Raw genomic sequence first — 15,538 nt, forward strand, 5'->3', positions numbered from 1 at the left:
ATGATAATTAGCAATTCTTTAATTTTTAGGTACAAGAGAGATTAATAAATACAATCTATTTTTCTCTTAGGTCTATCTTATTGGGGATTGGGGAGTAAGAGAGAGACTCCAGAATTGCGCTTTCTCTCCATCCCTCCACTGAAGCAGTGGCACATTATTTAGATTGTGACTTGGTCATCCACATAGGTAGGATCTGAATCCAGGTCTTCCTTTCACTAAGACCATCTCTACCACTCTCCCATTCCGTGTTGTCTTCCTTAAGCTCATTATCTCAATTTTATTTAAAGACTCAATCTATTTTTAAAACTGGGAGGGTAATAGTTTGCTATTTTCTGGCCTCCTAGCATCATTGAAATGGATGACTAATGTAGTGTTTAGGTATTTGGGGTTTTGGTTTTGCTTTTGGTTGCTTTGTTTCTGATTAGGCAGATAGCTGTTCCTGATTTTCTTGGAACCACACTACCCCACCAGCCATCTGCTTATACTGACTTAAAGTCTCTGAAGAGTGGATGCCTCCAGGACAAACATAAGGAGAAGGGTCCAAATTAGGGACAGTTTTCTTAGCTTTGTTTTCATTTTCCATTTATTTCCATTGACAGTCAGAGTTATTGGGTAGTACAAGAATGACATTTTTATTCATAGAAATGACATTAATAGTAGTTCAGTAATAAATGAGAGCAGTGCAGGGCTAACCACGAAAGTGTACCCATTTACCAAGGCATTCAGTATTCCAAATAAAACTTCACAATAAATAAAGGAGGAGGCATAGCTTAAAACACAACAGAGCAAAAATAGACCAACAAGAACAACAACACAAAAAATGTGACTTAAAAACTTTCTTATGCTAAGAATAAAAGGTATAAATGAAATCATGCACAGGGATGGGGACTGGAATTAACAGTGAACATCATAACAAACATTTTGGCAAATAAGAAACACATTCAAGTATCTGGGAAGAGACTGTGGGCTGTGGGAAGAGAGCAGAATACATGTTCAGGAAGAATGGGGTCTATTTACTACCTTAGGAGAGACACCCAAGTGGCTCTCTGTGTCAGTCCAGAGTTTAGCCTAAGAAGGCAATAAGCAAAAGACTGATTCCATTGTCTTTAGCACCTTTAACTAGCTGCAAGGATGGATGGAAACTCATTGCTGGCATTGACATTTGAATGAATATGAATGCTTTGAAACAAATGGATTTTTTTCAATATTTGAGGTTTCACTTATACCAACATGAGTCCAAGTCTCTAACCAAGCACAAGTGTGGTTGGGTAATACCAGAAAAGACAAAGGAAAACAGTGAGGGGAAAAAAAAAGTTAAAGTTCACCAAAGTTGCTGATTTCTTATTCTAAGAATTCATTTTCAAAACACAATGGAAACTGAGGGTTGTATAATACTTCAGTGGGGCTGATTCTGTAACAAGATGCTTATTTCTCTTTTAAAAAAAGGAAAAAGGAAAAACAAACAAGGAATAGGAAGCAGTACCCTCATGTCTTGTGGCTGGATGATGTGCCAGAATCAAACAGTAGCTGGTATTTATATACTTAGGGAAGACATGCTTGCCATGGGAGTAGAAAAATAAAATTTATTTGTTAAATTACACATAAATATAAGGTACAAATGTATTTTTAAAATACAGATTAAGATAATCACACTTGCATTGTGTACATATGAAAATACAGTATTTAATATTCCATATACACAGACACATTTATGATAAATGCAACTAATTGGCAATGCCAGTTCTGTCTTTTTCCCCCTTTCCTTGTTTCCATAAAAATGGAAAAAAGAATGCTTTTTTTTTAAAACTTCTCTAACTCTGTCGAACATCTTGTAGCAGCTTGTTAATCTCTGCCACCAGCTCACTGGCATCCATGAGTTCATGCTTCCCATCATTGAGATGGTTGAGTACATTATCAAAATCATCTTCCTCATAGTTTTCAGGAATCTCTTCCATTGCTGGAAGCCATTTGGAAGAAGGCTGCACACTTGAGTGAGTCCCCAGGGTGGGCCCTGTGGTACTGGCAGGATTTTGGAAATGGGTACTAGCTGCCCAGGCTGCCACCCCTTGTGGATAACCCACAGTCTTGGCTGGGAGAGTTCCCTTTCGACGCTCTAATGAATTGACCCGATCCACCTCACTGCACTCAGTGTAGGTGTCCAGAGATGGAGGTAACAGACGCTGAAACACACTGCTCATTTCAGAGAGCAAAGAAGACGTGCATGTGTCCGCAGCTTCTTCTTCATTCTGCACATCCTTCCCAAAGGTTGAAAAACTCTTCTTCTTTTCACTGGAATCGATGGGCTGGGATTCCTCTTCCAGACTCTGATGGGGGTTCTGGGGTAGTGGCTGGGATGGAAATTCTTCTCCCGGAATGAACATGTTGCTTCGATAATCAGAAGATGGGGAGGGAAGAGGTGGCATCCAACACTGGTCGGAGTGTCCCAGAACTCTGCATTCATCTGTGCATAGCCGCATTGCTGCAATGAGAATATATTTTGGGGTTAATAATCAATCTTAGTCAAACATCTCAGTCATAAAAGGCATTTACACAGAAAGGTGAAAATGTGATTAAAATAGTTTAATTATAATGATGATGACTAGGATCTACAACACTTTGAGGTTTACTTAAAAGTGTGTGTATGTGTGTATACATATGTGTGAGTGATTTGGATTATATATATATATATACATAAACATACATATATGTATGTATGCATAAACTCTCCTTTGAACTTCACAACAACCAAGTAGTCTAAACACTAAAGGGTATTGTTGTTGTTGTTTTTTTTAATTCCACCTTTACAGATGAAACACCTGAGGTTCAATGAAGCTTAAAGTGATATAGTATCAACAAAAGTTAATACAGCATAGCCTGATATCTGGAAGGGACCTTAAAGGTTAGCTAGTCCAGGCCCCTCATTTTACAGATGAGGAAAGAGAAGCTCAATGAGGTTAAAGTGATTTGACTATGGTCACACAGATACTAAGGAGCTGAGAGAGATAATTTGAACCCAGGTCATCCAGATTACAAGTACAGCACTATTATGTTTCATCACTCTGGAATTACTGCAGGAATGACTTCAAAAGATTCTTTCTATATGGCCTTCAGCAAGTGCATTTCCATGATGCTGGTGATGATGGAGGCTAGTGATCTAGGGTTTTCAAAGCACTTTATAAATAATATTTCATTTTCCTTGCAATAACCCTGGAAGTTAAATGCTACATTATTTCCCTTTTGCAGCTGAGGAAACTAAAGTAAACATTGGTTGAATGGCTTGTTTAGAATCATATAGCTAGAAAGTGTCTAAAACAGAATTTGAACTCAGATATTCCTGACTGCAAGCTCTATCCACTACTTCTGCTAGCTACCTATAGGCAGCTGGTATATGGAATGTATAAGATATTAAGTAACCCTTCTCCAGTACAGAATGTTATATGAACAATTATTAGACAATGGTTTCTATTTATGGGTTCCATTTCCATTTATGGGAATAATTTGGGGGCATTCAAACCTGAAGAACTAAAATTACAAAGGAATTAGGAAATAGAAACTGTTAAGCAGAATCTTGGGAGGTGAGAAAATTGTATGGAGTAATAGCAAAAACATGAAGGAAGAAAAATGGAAAGTCTGAGACATAAGTGTTAACATCTACCCTATCGACAACTATGCAAGGAATGTAAGCAACTTAAGGGCAGAGCTTGTTTCACCTTTTTCTATGTATCTCCAGTTCCTACCACAGTTAAGTGTCACATGGAGTTAGATTTAGAACTGTGTGGTAGCTTATAGGTCATCTTGTCTAACCCCCTTGTTTTGTGGATAAGGAAACTATTAATTTAATGTTTATTTCATTGAATTGAATTGATAGAAAGATAGGCATTGAAAAGATACTAGGCATTGAAAGACACTGGATTTCTAACACCTAAGTGATGGAAATTAATTAAGGTGAAGAGAGACCTAAATGAGGAAAATCCCCAACTTTATGGATTATTGATGCTTAGAAAAAGTTAGCAGCTATTAGTCCCCATCTCTTATAAACAATGGGATGAAAGGAATAGAATCTTACCTGAACTATTCCAGTAGCTTCTTACTTAGTCTCCCTAGATTCCATCTTCCACAATCTTCCTAAATAATTTTCAAAAAGCCTAGCTCTAACCATGTCTTTCCTGCTCAGGAAGCTCAAGTGGTTGTCTCTAAGACAAAATACAACCCCAACCTGGCCTTTAAAGTCACCCAGAGCCTGGCTCCAATATATATTTCTGTACGTATTTCATATTATTCTTTTATAGAGTCTATTTCAACCACAATGGCCTAATCATTATTCCCTAAACTCAGCGTTGTACTTTCTGCCATGCCATTGCCTAAGTTGTCCTCCATACCTGGGTTGTACTCTTTCTTCACTTTTAAAATGACTCTCTTCTTCCAAAGCCCAGTTCAGTGCCCCTTCTCATGGGAAGATTCTGCTGATCCTCCTAGCTTTTTTCTTCCTCATTTACTGAGATTCAGAATGAACATAAAGCTGCCCTCAGAGGCGGGAAGATTTGGTTCAAGATATTATGTGCCTTTGGAAAAGACACCTTACATCCAGCCAAAATTGTGTGTAGCCATCCATCCATCCTTCCACATATGCATGTGTCCATGTATATACAGATATATTTACTTATATAAATATACACATATGTGTAATTATATGTATATATATATGCATATACATTCCAGTTTTATAAAAGTGCTTTATATGTTCCATATGTTTTAACTGAAATATTGTTCCCATAATTTATAACAGATAAAACATATAAGATTTTGGGGAGACTTGGGTTTCATACAATTTTCCAAAGGACTGACTATATCTATATGATATGTTTATGTATGTATGTATGTATATATGTAGGTATGTAGGCATGTAGGTGCAGGTATATATGTCGATGCATGCCTGTCTATCTATAACACATGCTTATGCATATACATATTCATGTGTGTACCTATATATAAACATACACATATGTATAAGCATATATCATATGTATATTCATAATCCATACATAAAATTCTCCTGTTTACATATTGCATCCCACCAGTAGAATATAAGCTACTTGAAAGCAGGAACCCTTTTCCTTCTAGTAAGTACAGTGCCCAGTACAATGTCTTCCATTTAAAAGGTGTTTATGAAATATTCATTAAATTGAAATGTTGAATTGAATGATTAAATTGACATTGTTAAACAATGAATAGGTCATGGATTCTCCCTTTGGTAGCTGTAAAATAGAAGAGATGAACAGATAGATGGATAGAGAGATAATTGTCTTATGGCTTTTCTATCATCTTATCAGCAGGCAAGAATCCTAGTATCATAAGTGTAAAGATGAAAGGGAACTTAGAGATCATACAACCCAAGCCCCTCACTTAGCAGATAAAGAATCTAAAGTCTGGAGAGGAAACATAACTGACCTTACCTGGGTAATAAACATCAGAGCTTGGATGTGAACCCAGGTCCTTTGATTCTAAATATAGAACCCTGGGAATAGACACAATGTCCCTGAACTTGCCTCTATGACATTTATCCCTTTAGTTTTATAACTGGAAAGTGTTTTGAATGTTTTACATTTTTAAATGAAGCATCATTCCCTTTATTTATAACAGGAAAAGCATACATTCTTCTGGGATTCTTGAGTTGGATCAAAATCTCCAAAGAATTGAATACAAGGATAATTTGACCAACGACACGTTGCCAAAGAATTATAATGAAAACTCGATGATTAAAGAGGTAGGCATTATACTAGTCATCAAGAGACCAGTTTCTACCCTATGAATATTTCAGAAGTATTGAAGGATATAGTCAATAGAGTGTTAGACTGGGAGTCAGGAAAACCTAAGTTCTGCTCCCACTTTTGACCATCACTACCTGCTTGACCCTGGATAGGTCATTTTATTTTTTCAGTGCTTTAGGCAACACATCAGGAATGACTAAGTCATAGGGAGTATGCAATCTGCATTTCTATAGAGAGTTCCCACCCCAGGAGAAATCTATACCCTGAAAAAATTTTAAATCCTTTGCGTGTTAGAATAGTAAAAGATGCTTTTCCATCTTTACTGCAAAAAAGGAAAGAGCATGCTGTATTGAATTAACAGAAGAAAAAGGAGGTCAGCCTGCAAATAAGAATGAGGGGGAAAATCAAAGCAGTGATGAGGAATATTTCTGTTACTTTCGTTAATATTTCTCACCTTTTCTCTAGGGGCTTAGCTGCTAACAAAGTACTGAGATAAAGGAATATGAATATTCTCTCTGGATTTTCATGGTTCAGTGCTGCAAATATGACATAGCAGTAACGGCTAATCTATAAGGTTTAAAAGGCATGTTCGATAAATAAAGTCTATGAGCTAAATAGTTTGTATTATGTTCCCCATTTTATAGATGAGGAAAACAATGACCCCCCAAAATGATTGAGAGCCTTGTACAGAATCATATAGCTGATAGGGCAGAGCCTAGGAACAGAAACTAGCTTTTTAATTCCAAATCCAGTGTTCTGCCCACTGATATATCTGCCATTCCCTAACCATGGCAGGTAGCTGCCTAGCAGTCAATTCTTAGCATTTGGATTGGTGTGGAGGGGATGATGGAAAGGTAGAAACATCCCTTATCAGAAGAGTATGACAAAGATTTGGTTGTGAGGATGAGTTGTGGTGTGTCTGAATGATATTAAGGAAGCTGCCCTGATTTGGGGGAAAATTGCATATTCATTCACCAAACATTTAATAAACAACCTCTTTGTGCTAGGTTCTGTGCTTAGGAATACAGGTACATAGGCAAACATGAAATGTTCCCAGGTGGCAAGGAACTTATATTCTTTGGAATGCATCAGTTGGACAGGTACCCTGGGAACAGATTATAGGAGATTTCGAATGTCAAGATAGCGTCAATAACCAGATCATCAGGGTATTTAGAGGAGAAAGGATTGTTAAGAGGTTGTTTTGACCAATTACTTTACAGATGAGAAAATTGAAAGCCAGAGAGGTGAAGTCAAAGTTCACACAGTGAGTAAGAACAAGGTCCGAGATAGGAATTCGGTTGTGATTTTAAATCAGATAAGAGAGGGAAGAGACTGGCTATAGGGATAGAGGAGAGAATGCTGTTTCAGTAAACCATATGAAAAGAGACAGATGTCATCAGAATGATAGACACACGAAAGGAGTATATTTTTGATGTACTAGATTCCATTTCACTCTATGCCCAACCAGACAATTCATTTATTGAATTATGAAGTGCATATGTTTGCATATGGGTACATATCCATGTACCCATATGCAGATATGGAGGGATGCTTACATATGTGAGAGGCAGCATAGCAAAGTCTATAGACAGCTGTCCCCAGAGGCAAGAATACAGCTTCAAGTCTTGCCCCTGACATATACCATCTTCAGGACCCCAAGCAAGTGACTTAACATCTCACTGCCCCCAGGTAACTCCTAATACTGAAGATTGTAGAGTGGGTGCTGATCTATATTGGTAGAAGGAGTTCCCTCACTAGAAGCTCCCTATACCATTGAAAATAAGGTCCAGTACATACACACATATGTGGCTTATGAGGCAAGTAACCACTGAAGTCTCCTAAGAAGCTGCCTCACAGGCTGAAGATGCTATAAACTCCTTCAGCAAAGGGTCTGTTACCTTTCTCTGTATCCCTAGAACTCAGCATTATGCCTTACAAGTAGTAGGTGTTTAAGAAATATTTGCTGACTGATTAATTGATGAAAGACACAGTGCTGTATGCACAATAGAAAGTGAATTAGAGTGGGAATCAAGAAACCAAAGGTTCAAATGTCAACTCTTTAGATTTTTGCAAAGTCATCACTTCTTTTCACTCTCTGCATCAATAAAATGAGAGGAATCAAACTAGATCTTAAAAGCCCCTTACAGCCATAAATCCTATGTTTCTTGGCCTAGAAGACCTCAAAGCTTTACCTTCCTGGGATTCTATGAATATAACTAAGATTTTACAAGGGAGATGTTCAAACTAAGTGAATGGGATATGAGAAGTCCCACGCTGATTAAAATGGAGCTATGCCACGTGTATGTAGTCCTAGGTACCTACTGGGGCAAGGAAACACAACCTGCAAGAAGAATGATAAAATCAGCAAATACTGATGTTCTGGATATGTTCACATGCAGCTTCTCTTGGAGAGCATGTGACTTTTAAGTTTGCCTAGTTGTATTCAAGAGCACCCAGAAGGTAGGAGCTGTTGAATTCCGAGAAGAAGGAAAGGACCCTCATGTTACATGAATAGGAGGGTGACCTGTATTTATCAATGTCTACAATACAAGGGGGGTATAGAATACATTAAAGATACTTACATGAGAAAATTTGATCTTGAATTAAATAAACAGTCAATAATATATAAACTTCATATTATGAATGGGAACAATTAATTTATTGGTAACTTTCCCCAGAAAAAGGTTATTTTGGGGGGGGGGCAGCTAGGTGGCACAGTGGATAGATCACCGGCCCTGGAGTCAGAAGTACCTGAGTTCAAATCCGACCTCAGACATTTAACACTTACTAGGTGTGTGACCCTGGGCAAGTCACTTAACCCTAATTGCCTCACTAAAATTTAAAAAAAAAAAAAGGTAATTTTTTTCTCCCCTTCCCACCTAAATCCAGGTTTGTTGGTTGTGTACTACTTATTTAAAAATAAATAAATAATGCATAATGATGAAAACATGTTCTATGAATTGAATTGTTTAATCTATTGTACCCCACTTATTCTTAGAAGCTGCTTTGGAAAGTCTTATCATGATGATGATGATGCTGTCATGCTAACCCCTCCCCTCAAGTAATATGTTCTCATAGTATAGGAACTCTTTTGACCTCCAGGAGACAATGAAGTGGATCTCAGCTTTAGCAACAGAATGACTATGATATAGGTCACTGTCCCAGTCAGAGGGCTATAGCAAGACCTATCCTTGAAATATAGTAAACAGAGGAAAATAGGACAAAAAGTGATTTATTCAATGACTAACCAAACTATGAATTCATATTACCCTGAATATGTTACTATAAATATGTAGCTGATTATAGAAATAAGTATTATATTTAAAGCCATTGTGTTATTTTACGCAATATTGGAAAGTACCTTTGATCTTGATTCTTTACTGAAAATTCCAGAAGATGCAGAGTCCTACACACCAGAAGACTTCTTGTCCAGGGTAACTCAATTTTTTTTTTTGTGAGGCAATTGGGGTTAAGTGACTTGCCCAGGGTCACACAGCTATTAAGTGTCAAGTGTCTGAGGCCAGATTTGAACTCAGGTCCTCCTGAATGCAGGGCCAGTGCTTTATCCACTGTACCACCTAGCTGCCCCTGTAACTCAAAATTCTTATCTCTAGACCTTGGTATCTTCATTTATAATATACTGTGCAGGGGTGGGGTTTAACTAGCCTCTACTGTCCTTTCTACCTCTGTGTTCTGTGACTTGTGGCCCCCTTGTCTAGTTTTTTCACACTGACTTTCTTATCTTTTGCTTTAGTACCAGAAGCCAATAATATGTGTTTTCCAGGACTTAGGGCAGCTTATTGAATATTGTTATACTTTATTTTCTTCATTTCCAAGTGAAAATCATATTTCATATAGGCTAGATATATTTTACATTGAAAAATTTTCTAAAACTAAAATTCAAGGATGTATGCAATAATTCTCTGGGACCTTTAGTAGGCCATTTGTGACATAGCACAACTCTGCTTTGCCTCATCCAGTTCCATAATTTACAAATAAATATCACTCTCTTAAACCCCTCTTCCTCTTTCCCCAGTGGGTTGGACCAAACAACTAGGAGGTCCAGCAATGGTCAATGTGCAGTCAGCCTTTTACAGAAATTCTTCTCTTTCCCTGCTATGTTTAGAAACAAAAATATGGCATCTTTTGCTATACTTTAGCTTCTGGTTCTGAGAAACAGTTCCCAAGACAGGAAACATTTCTTCTAAATTATAGTTCTAGGCATGACCATACACTAGTACAGTGAGGCTACATGGAAGTATCCACCCAGTAATTTTATAATGAGTGATCCATGGGGATTTAGGGGGTGGGGTCCAGTGCCCTGCTTAAGACCAATAGATCCAAAAAGTAACTTTAATTCATTTTATCCTAAGTGTCACCTTCCTACCTGCTTTTGGAGATGATATGTATTTATCTGGAGAGAATAGAGGGGCAAAAAAAGGAAGGAAGGAATTAAAGAATGGGAAAAGCAAAAATATAAGGGGACCAATGTTTTTACTCTTCTTACATATCATTTAGAGAGTCCTAGAAATAGCTATTCATTACATAGCTTTTCATTACACTCTTACCTGCAGGAATTCTTCCATCGGTAAGGAAGAGGTCACTGAAGCCTTCCCCAAGTAGCCGGTCTATTGGGGAATCACGACCCAAATCATAATCACTATCCCCTGCCTCACTGTCACCTCGGCCACTGTCCTTCAAGCTGAATTTATCCATATCTTGAAGGGCATACCTGTAGACAGAAATCAGGCTATAATAAATGCATGTATAGTACTATTCGATGTTGCCTATTTCTCTTTTGGGATACCACTTAAGAAATAAGCACAATGATTATAAAGTTCTTACCTATAGCTCCTAGAGTATTTGTTTCCCCGAAAACTTGGTCGTGGCTGATATTGGCCCTGATGAAGCATTGAGAGAAGCTGAGAGACCTGCTGGAAGAAAGACAGTAAGCACCAAGTCCAAGAAATTAAACTCCAAAGACCTGCTAGAACGATTTTGGGAAACGGGAGAATGAGGGTCCATGATTCCCTGATGCAAATCAGCAACTTGTCTATATCCTATATCTAAGTTGCCTGAGGCATTGAAAAGTTATGTGATTTGTGTTGGGTCACACAGATAGTGTGTGTGTGTGTGTCTGTGTGTGTGTGTGTGTGTGTGTGTGTGTGTGTGTGTGTGTGTTAGAAGAAAGACTTGAACCCAGGTTATTCTACCCAGAGATCACCTTTCTATCCACTATACCATACTGCCATACATACATTTGATATTATGAGGAGAAAAAGAGGAATTCGTTATTTCCAACTTCTTAGTGAACATGCTACTTCAGCTTTAAAGTTTCACAGTCATAAAGAATACATTATAGCCAACATCTGCATGGTTCACTGCCTGTCACCAAAAGATAAACATTCTAAAGTCATTTCCCAGTGACAAAATCATAATCTCAAAGAGCTTGCATGTCAAAATCAATGGCAAATGAATTTAATGATTTGTCAGTAAATTAGATTTAGGTGATTATTCCACTGAAAAGCAGGTTTCCTTTAAATAACTAATAGATCTATTTCTATTTCAGATTCAGATCAAACAGATCTGCTTCTATTTCAGATTCAAGTGATCAATTATTGATACTAAGGTACAGGGGCATATTATATAATGTGCTGATCCTTAAGATCTCTAGGTAAAATGGTCACAGAACTTTTATATCTTTCAAGATTCTGAACAGCTATTACAGACAACAGAATGTTAGAAAGACTATGAATGTGATAGTCAGGAGAACTGGTTTAAAGTCCTGTTGGGCAATCCATTAAGTCTCTCTGGGCCTCAGTTGTCTTATCTGTAAAATGATGAATTTAGACCAGGTGACCTCTACAGCTTGAAAATTATATGATTTCATGTAAAATGTATTAGGATCAAAGGATCACAGATTTAGAGTTGCAAGGGTCTTCAAAGGTCACCTATTCCAAACCCATTGTTTTACAGCTGAGGTGATCTGAGGCCCAAAAAGAGGAATGGGCTTGCCCATAGCAAAACAAGGTTATTAGTGGGTTTTGAATACAAGTTTTATACTTACTCCATTGCATTTATTATTTGCAGGTATTTTTATATAAAAGGAAAAAATATAGAGTGTTCTTCACTCTCAATCTCTGTGTATATATACACATACGTGTATATTTATACATGCATGCACATATACATGCACACATGGTCTGCATGTATATATGTAGAAACACATAAAATGTAAGCATGTATATGCACATGTGTTCATTTATATGTGTGTGCATATACACATATGCATCTATAAGTATACATGTAAATGCATGTATATGTGTGTTATATGTAGGTTTACTCTTTTCTAATTGCCTTATACTTAATTTATATTTTGCTCAATTATCTATGGATAAAGATAGAATATTATATAATACCTATGGAAACATTTCATGGACTGAAATGTACTAATTCTGACTCTGTACTAATGAATGGACATGGATGCCATGGTTGATGATCTTACCTCAACAGCAGGAGTGGCATGGGTGAGTTCCAATGAGAAATTCTCCGGCACATGGTTTGATGAGATTGTCACCAGGCTGTTGAGTGACTGGTGGCTGTGGTGACTCTGTCGACTGCTCATCTGGCCCCGTTCCAGGGTAGGAGAAGAAGAAGGTGATGACCTGTGATGGGACCTAATGGGCAGGGTGCCATTCATCGTAGGCACTAGAGTAATATCTCCTTTGTGAATCTGCCTGGAGGGTCTTTTGGGGTGATGCTGGTAAGTAGACTCTGCCACCCTGCAGTTGTAGGACCGGTTATCTTTCTTTTCTCTATTGCACCGGGTTGCAAAGAGGACCATGATGACCAGTAAGACAGCACAGATGGCCCCCAAGGAGATAATTATTATCATAGAGACATCCATAGAGGTCTGACTAACTGAAGTCATTGCTGTACTTGTCACTGATTCAACAAACTCAAAAACCGAACACTTCAAAAATGCTTTAGTATGGAGCTGGGGACTACCTTTATCCTGGACAAGTACAGTAAGCTCCCATTCAGAGTGTGGAGTGGACTCCATGCTCACATTGGTGTAGATGTCACATGATTTGGGGTCTATGACAAAGATATTGTCTTCATTCCCTGCTGCGATGGAACAGCTTAGTTCTGCATTCATGCCAGAGTCCCGGTCTACAGCCCTTATTCTGGTTACATGGAAGCCACTTTCAGCCCCTTTAGGGATGGGGATTTCCGCTGTGTTATTTCTAAGGGCAGGGCCTACGATCACAGGGACATTGTCATTTTCATCGATGATAGTGAGCACAACTGTGGTATTGCTGATGAGTTGTTTTGGGCTTCCTCCATCCCTGGCTTCAACCACAAAAGCAATCTGACTTACTTCTTCATGATCAAAGATTCTGAGGGCATAGATGGCACCATTAGATGGGTCAATGGTTACATATGTGGTTATGGAACTTCCCAGGATAAAACTCTCCAAAATAGTATAGGTCACCTGTCCATTTTCTCCTAGGTCAGGATCAGTGGCTGTGACAGAAGTGATATATGCCCCTGGAGAATTATTCTCGGAGATGACAAATTCATATCGGCTTCTCTGGAAATGGGGTGGATTGTCATTTACATCATTGATCTGGACAGTGAAATGTTTCACTGTTGAGAGACTGGGGGTTCCCCTGTCCTCAGCAATTACAGTCAAACTATATTCAGATCTCTTTTCTCTGTCCAGTGTGGCATTAGTCAAGATCAAATAATTGTTTTCATAGGTCTTTTGAAGTTTAAAGTGACCATGTCCATGAAGTTTGCAAACTATTTCTCCATTCAATCCAGAATCCTTGTCTTGTACCCTGACCAAAGCAACAAATGAGTCGATGGGATCCCCTTCAAAAACATAAGATATTTCCTCTTTGCCAGGAGACATTAGGTTTATGTTAATTTCAGGCTTATTGTCATTCACATCTACGACCTTAATGATAATTTTGCAGTGAGCTGGAATTGAATTGGGACCCATATCCTGAGCCTGAGCATCAATTTCATAGGATTTGGTGGTTTCATAGTCCACTTGTTTGAAAAGGGTCAAATGGCCTCTTTCAGAATCAATCTTAAAAGTCTCTATAATTTTGGGAGACACATGACTGCTGAAGGAATACACAATTTTCCCATTAGCGCCCTCATCTGGATCAGTAGCATTCAGGTCCAGGAGCAAAGTCCCCACTGGGGAGTTCTCTAAGAGCTGTATTACATAAGATTGTTTCTCAAAAACAGGACTGTTGTCATTAGAGTCCGAAATGCTTATTTTGAGGATGGAGGATCCAGACCTCTGAGGCACTCCCATGTCAGAGGCAGTGAGCTGGAGTTCATAGCTGGACTTCAGCTCCCTATCCAATTCTCTCACCACAATGAGCTCCGCATATTTCGCCCCATCCGTCCTAGTACGCACCTCGATATTGAAAAAGTCATTAGCAGAGAGAGAGTACGTATGGAGAGAATTCTCCCCAACATCTGGATCGAACGCGCTGTCCAAGGGGATCCGAGTCCCGACAGCTGCACTTTCGGATATCTCAATGGGGATGAGAGGTCGGGAAAACTGGGGGGAATTGTCGTTAATATCCAGCACTTCCACTTCAATGTGGAAAAGCTGCAGATGCTCCGTGGGCAGAGTGATCACATCGAACTCGATGGAACAGTTCAAGTTTTTCTGGCAGAGTTGTTCCCGGTCAATTTTCGCCCCTATGCTGATTTCCCCGTTATCCTCTCGGACTGTGAGTAACGGAGAATTCCCCCTTTGCATTGCTCGGAAACGCACCGTAGTGGGGTTAGGAAGCTTAAATAAAACATCAGCCACATCCTCCGAGAGTCTCGCAATGACCGAACCAACCCTCTGTTCTTCATAAATCCTGTATTTCAAATTCTTGCCCATCACGTCTCCGTTGAAAGAGAGCAACAACAGTGCAAAAAAGGCTATAAAGTGCATCGTCCAACTCATTTGGTGCATTGGGTAAGTTTCTGCAATTCACCTCTCCCAACAACTTGAAGAAAAGGAAAAAAAAAGGAAAAAGGGGGGAAAAAATAGTCTTTTCAACTTCCTCCGGCCACTTAAACCCAGACTACATTTGGTTCCTTAAACTTGAAGATGGCTCTCTCTAACCCAGTAGAGCAATTAACTGTTCACAAACTTCTTATTTAAAAATTAAAACAAATTAAATTAAATGTTTAAATGTCCGGTTTATACACACCATATCATGACTTCCAGCTATGCTCTGCACGTAAGCCGATCTCAGGCATTTCTTCTTCGCTGTTCCCTTTTCCAGGCAAAAATGTGTCACATCAGTCCTTTCTCCCTTGAGCAGTCTCTATCCATTAATGCAGGATGCCCGCCGAGCGAGTCTGCAGTGTATCTTTCCTGAGAGATCCCTTTCCCCCCCTTTCACTGCTCGGCTGCAGACTAAACACCCTTGATTGCTGACTCCAGTCTAAAATCTGTATAACTTCGGTTCAACTCAGACAAAGCTTTTTTTTTTTTTTTTTTTTTTTTTTTTTTTTTTTTTTTTTGCCCGGCATGTGTTGAAACGCTTCCAGCCAATCAGCGCACTCCCAAATCAAAGGCTGGTGGAGTCACAAAAGAGGGAAAGAGAAAGAGAGAGAGGGAAAGAAAGGGAGAGGGGGAGAGCTGGAAGATCCCGGGGGCTGGGGGAAGGGCTAGGGAGGCTGGAGGAGAAGGATGATAGCTATTCCTTCCTCTAGCCTTCTTTCCTCTGGGCTCCTCCCTCCCC

At 38.9% G+C, this 15,538-nt stretch overlaps 1 protein-coding gene across 2 annotated transcripts; it reads right to left on the reverse strand.

Annotated features, from left to right (window-relative positions):
- Positions 1-582: 582 nt before the first annotated feature.
- Positions 583-15,231, reverse strand: PCDH18 (protocadherin 18). Of its 2 annotated transcripts, none has more exons than XM_043969692.1 (4): positions 12,274-15,231; positions 10,614-10,699; positions 10,337-10,500; positions 583-2,479 (listed from the first exon to the last, which is right to left on the reverse strand). In XM_043969692.1, exons 1-4 carry the CDS (start codon positions 14,758-14,760, stop codon positions 1,812-1,814), a joined length of 3,405 nt encoding a protein of 1,134 aa, XP_043825627.1. In that variant the 5' UTR covers positions 14,761-15,231; the 3' UTR covers positions 583-1,811. The 2 variants fall into 2 exon arrangements, with proteins under 2 accessions (XP_043825627.1, XP_043825626.1); XM_043969691.1 differs by having other exon boundaries at positions 10,614-10,702.
- Positions 15,232-15,538: the final 307 nt, after the last annotated feature.

This window comes from Dromiciops gliroides, chromosome 6, assembly GCF_019393635.1.
Source record: "Dromiciops gliroides isolate mDroGli1 chromosome 6, mDroGli1.pri, whole genome shotgun sequence".
In the NCBI taxonomy this organism is placed as follows: Eukaryota; Metazoa; Chordata; class Mammalia; order Microbiotheria; family Microbiotheriidae; genus Dromiciops; species Dromiciops gliroides.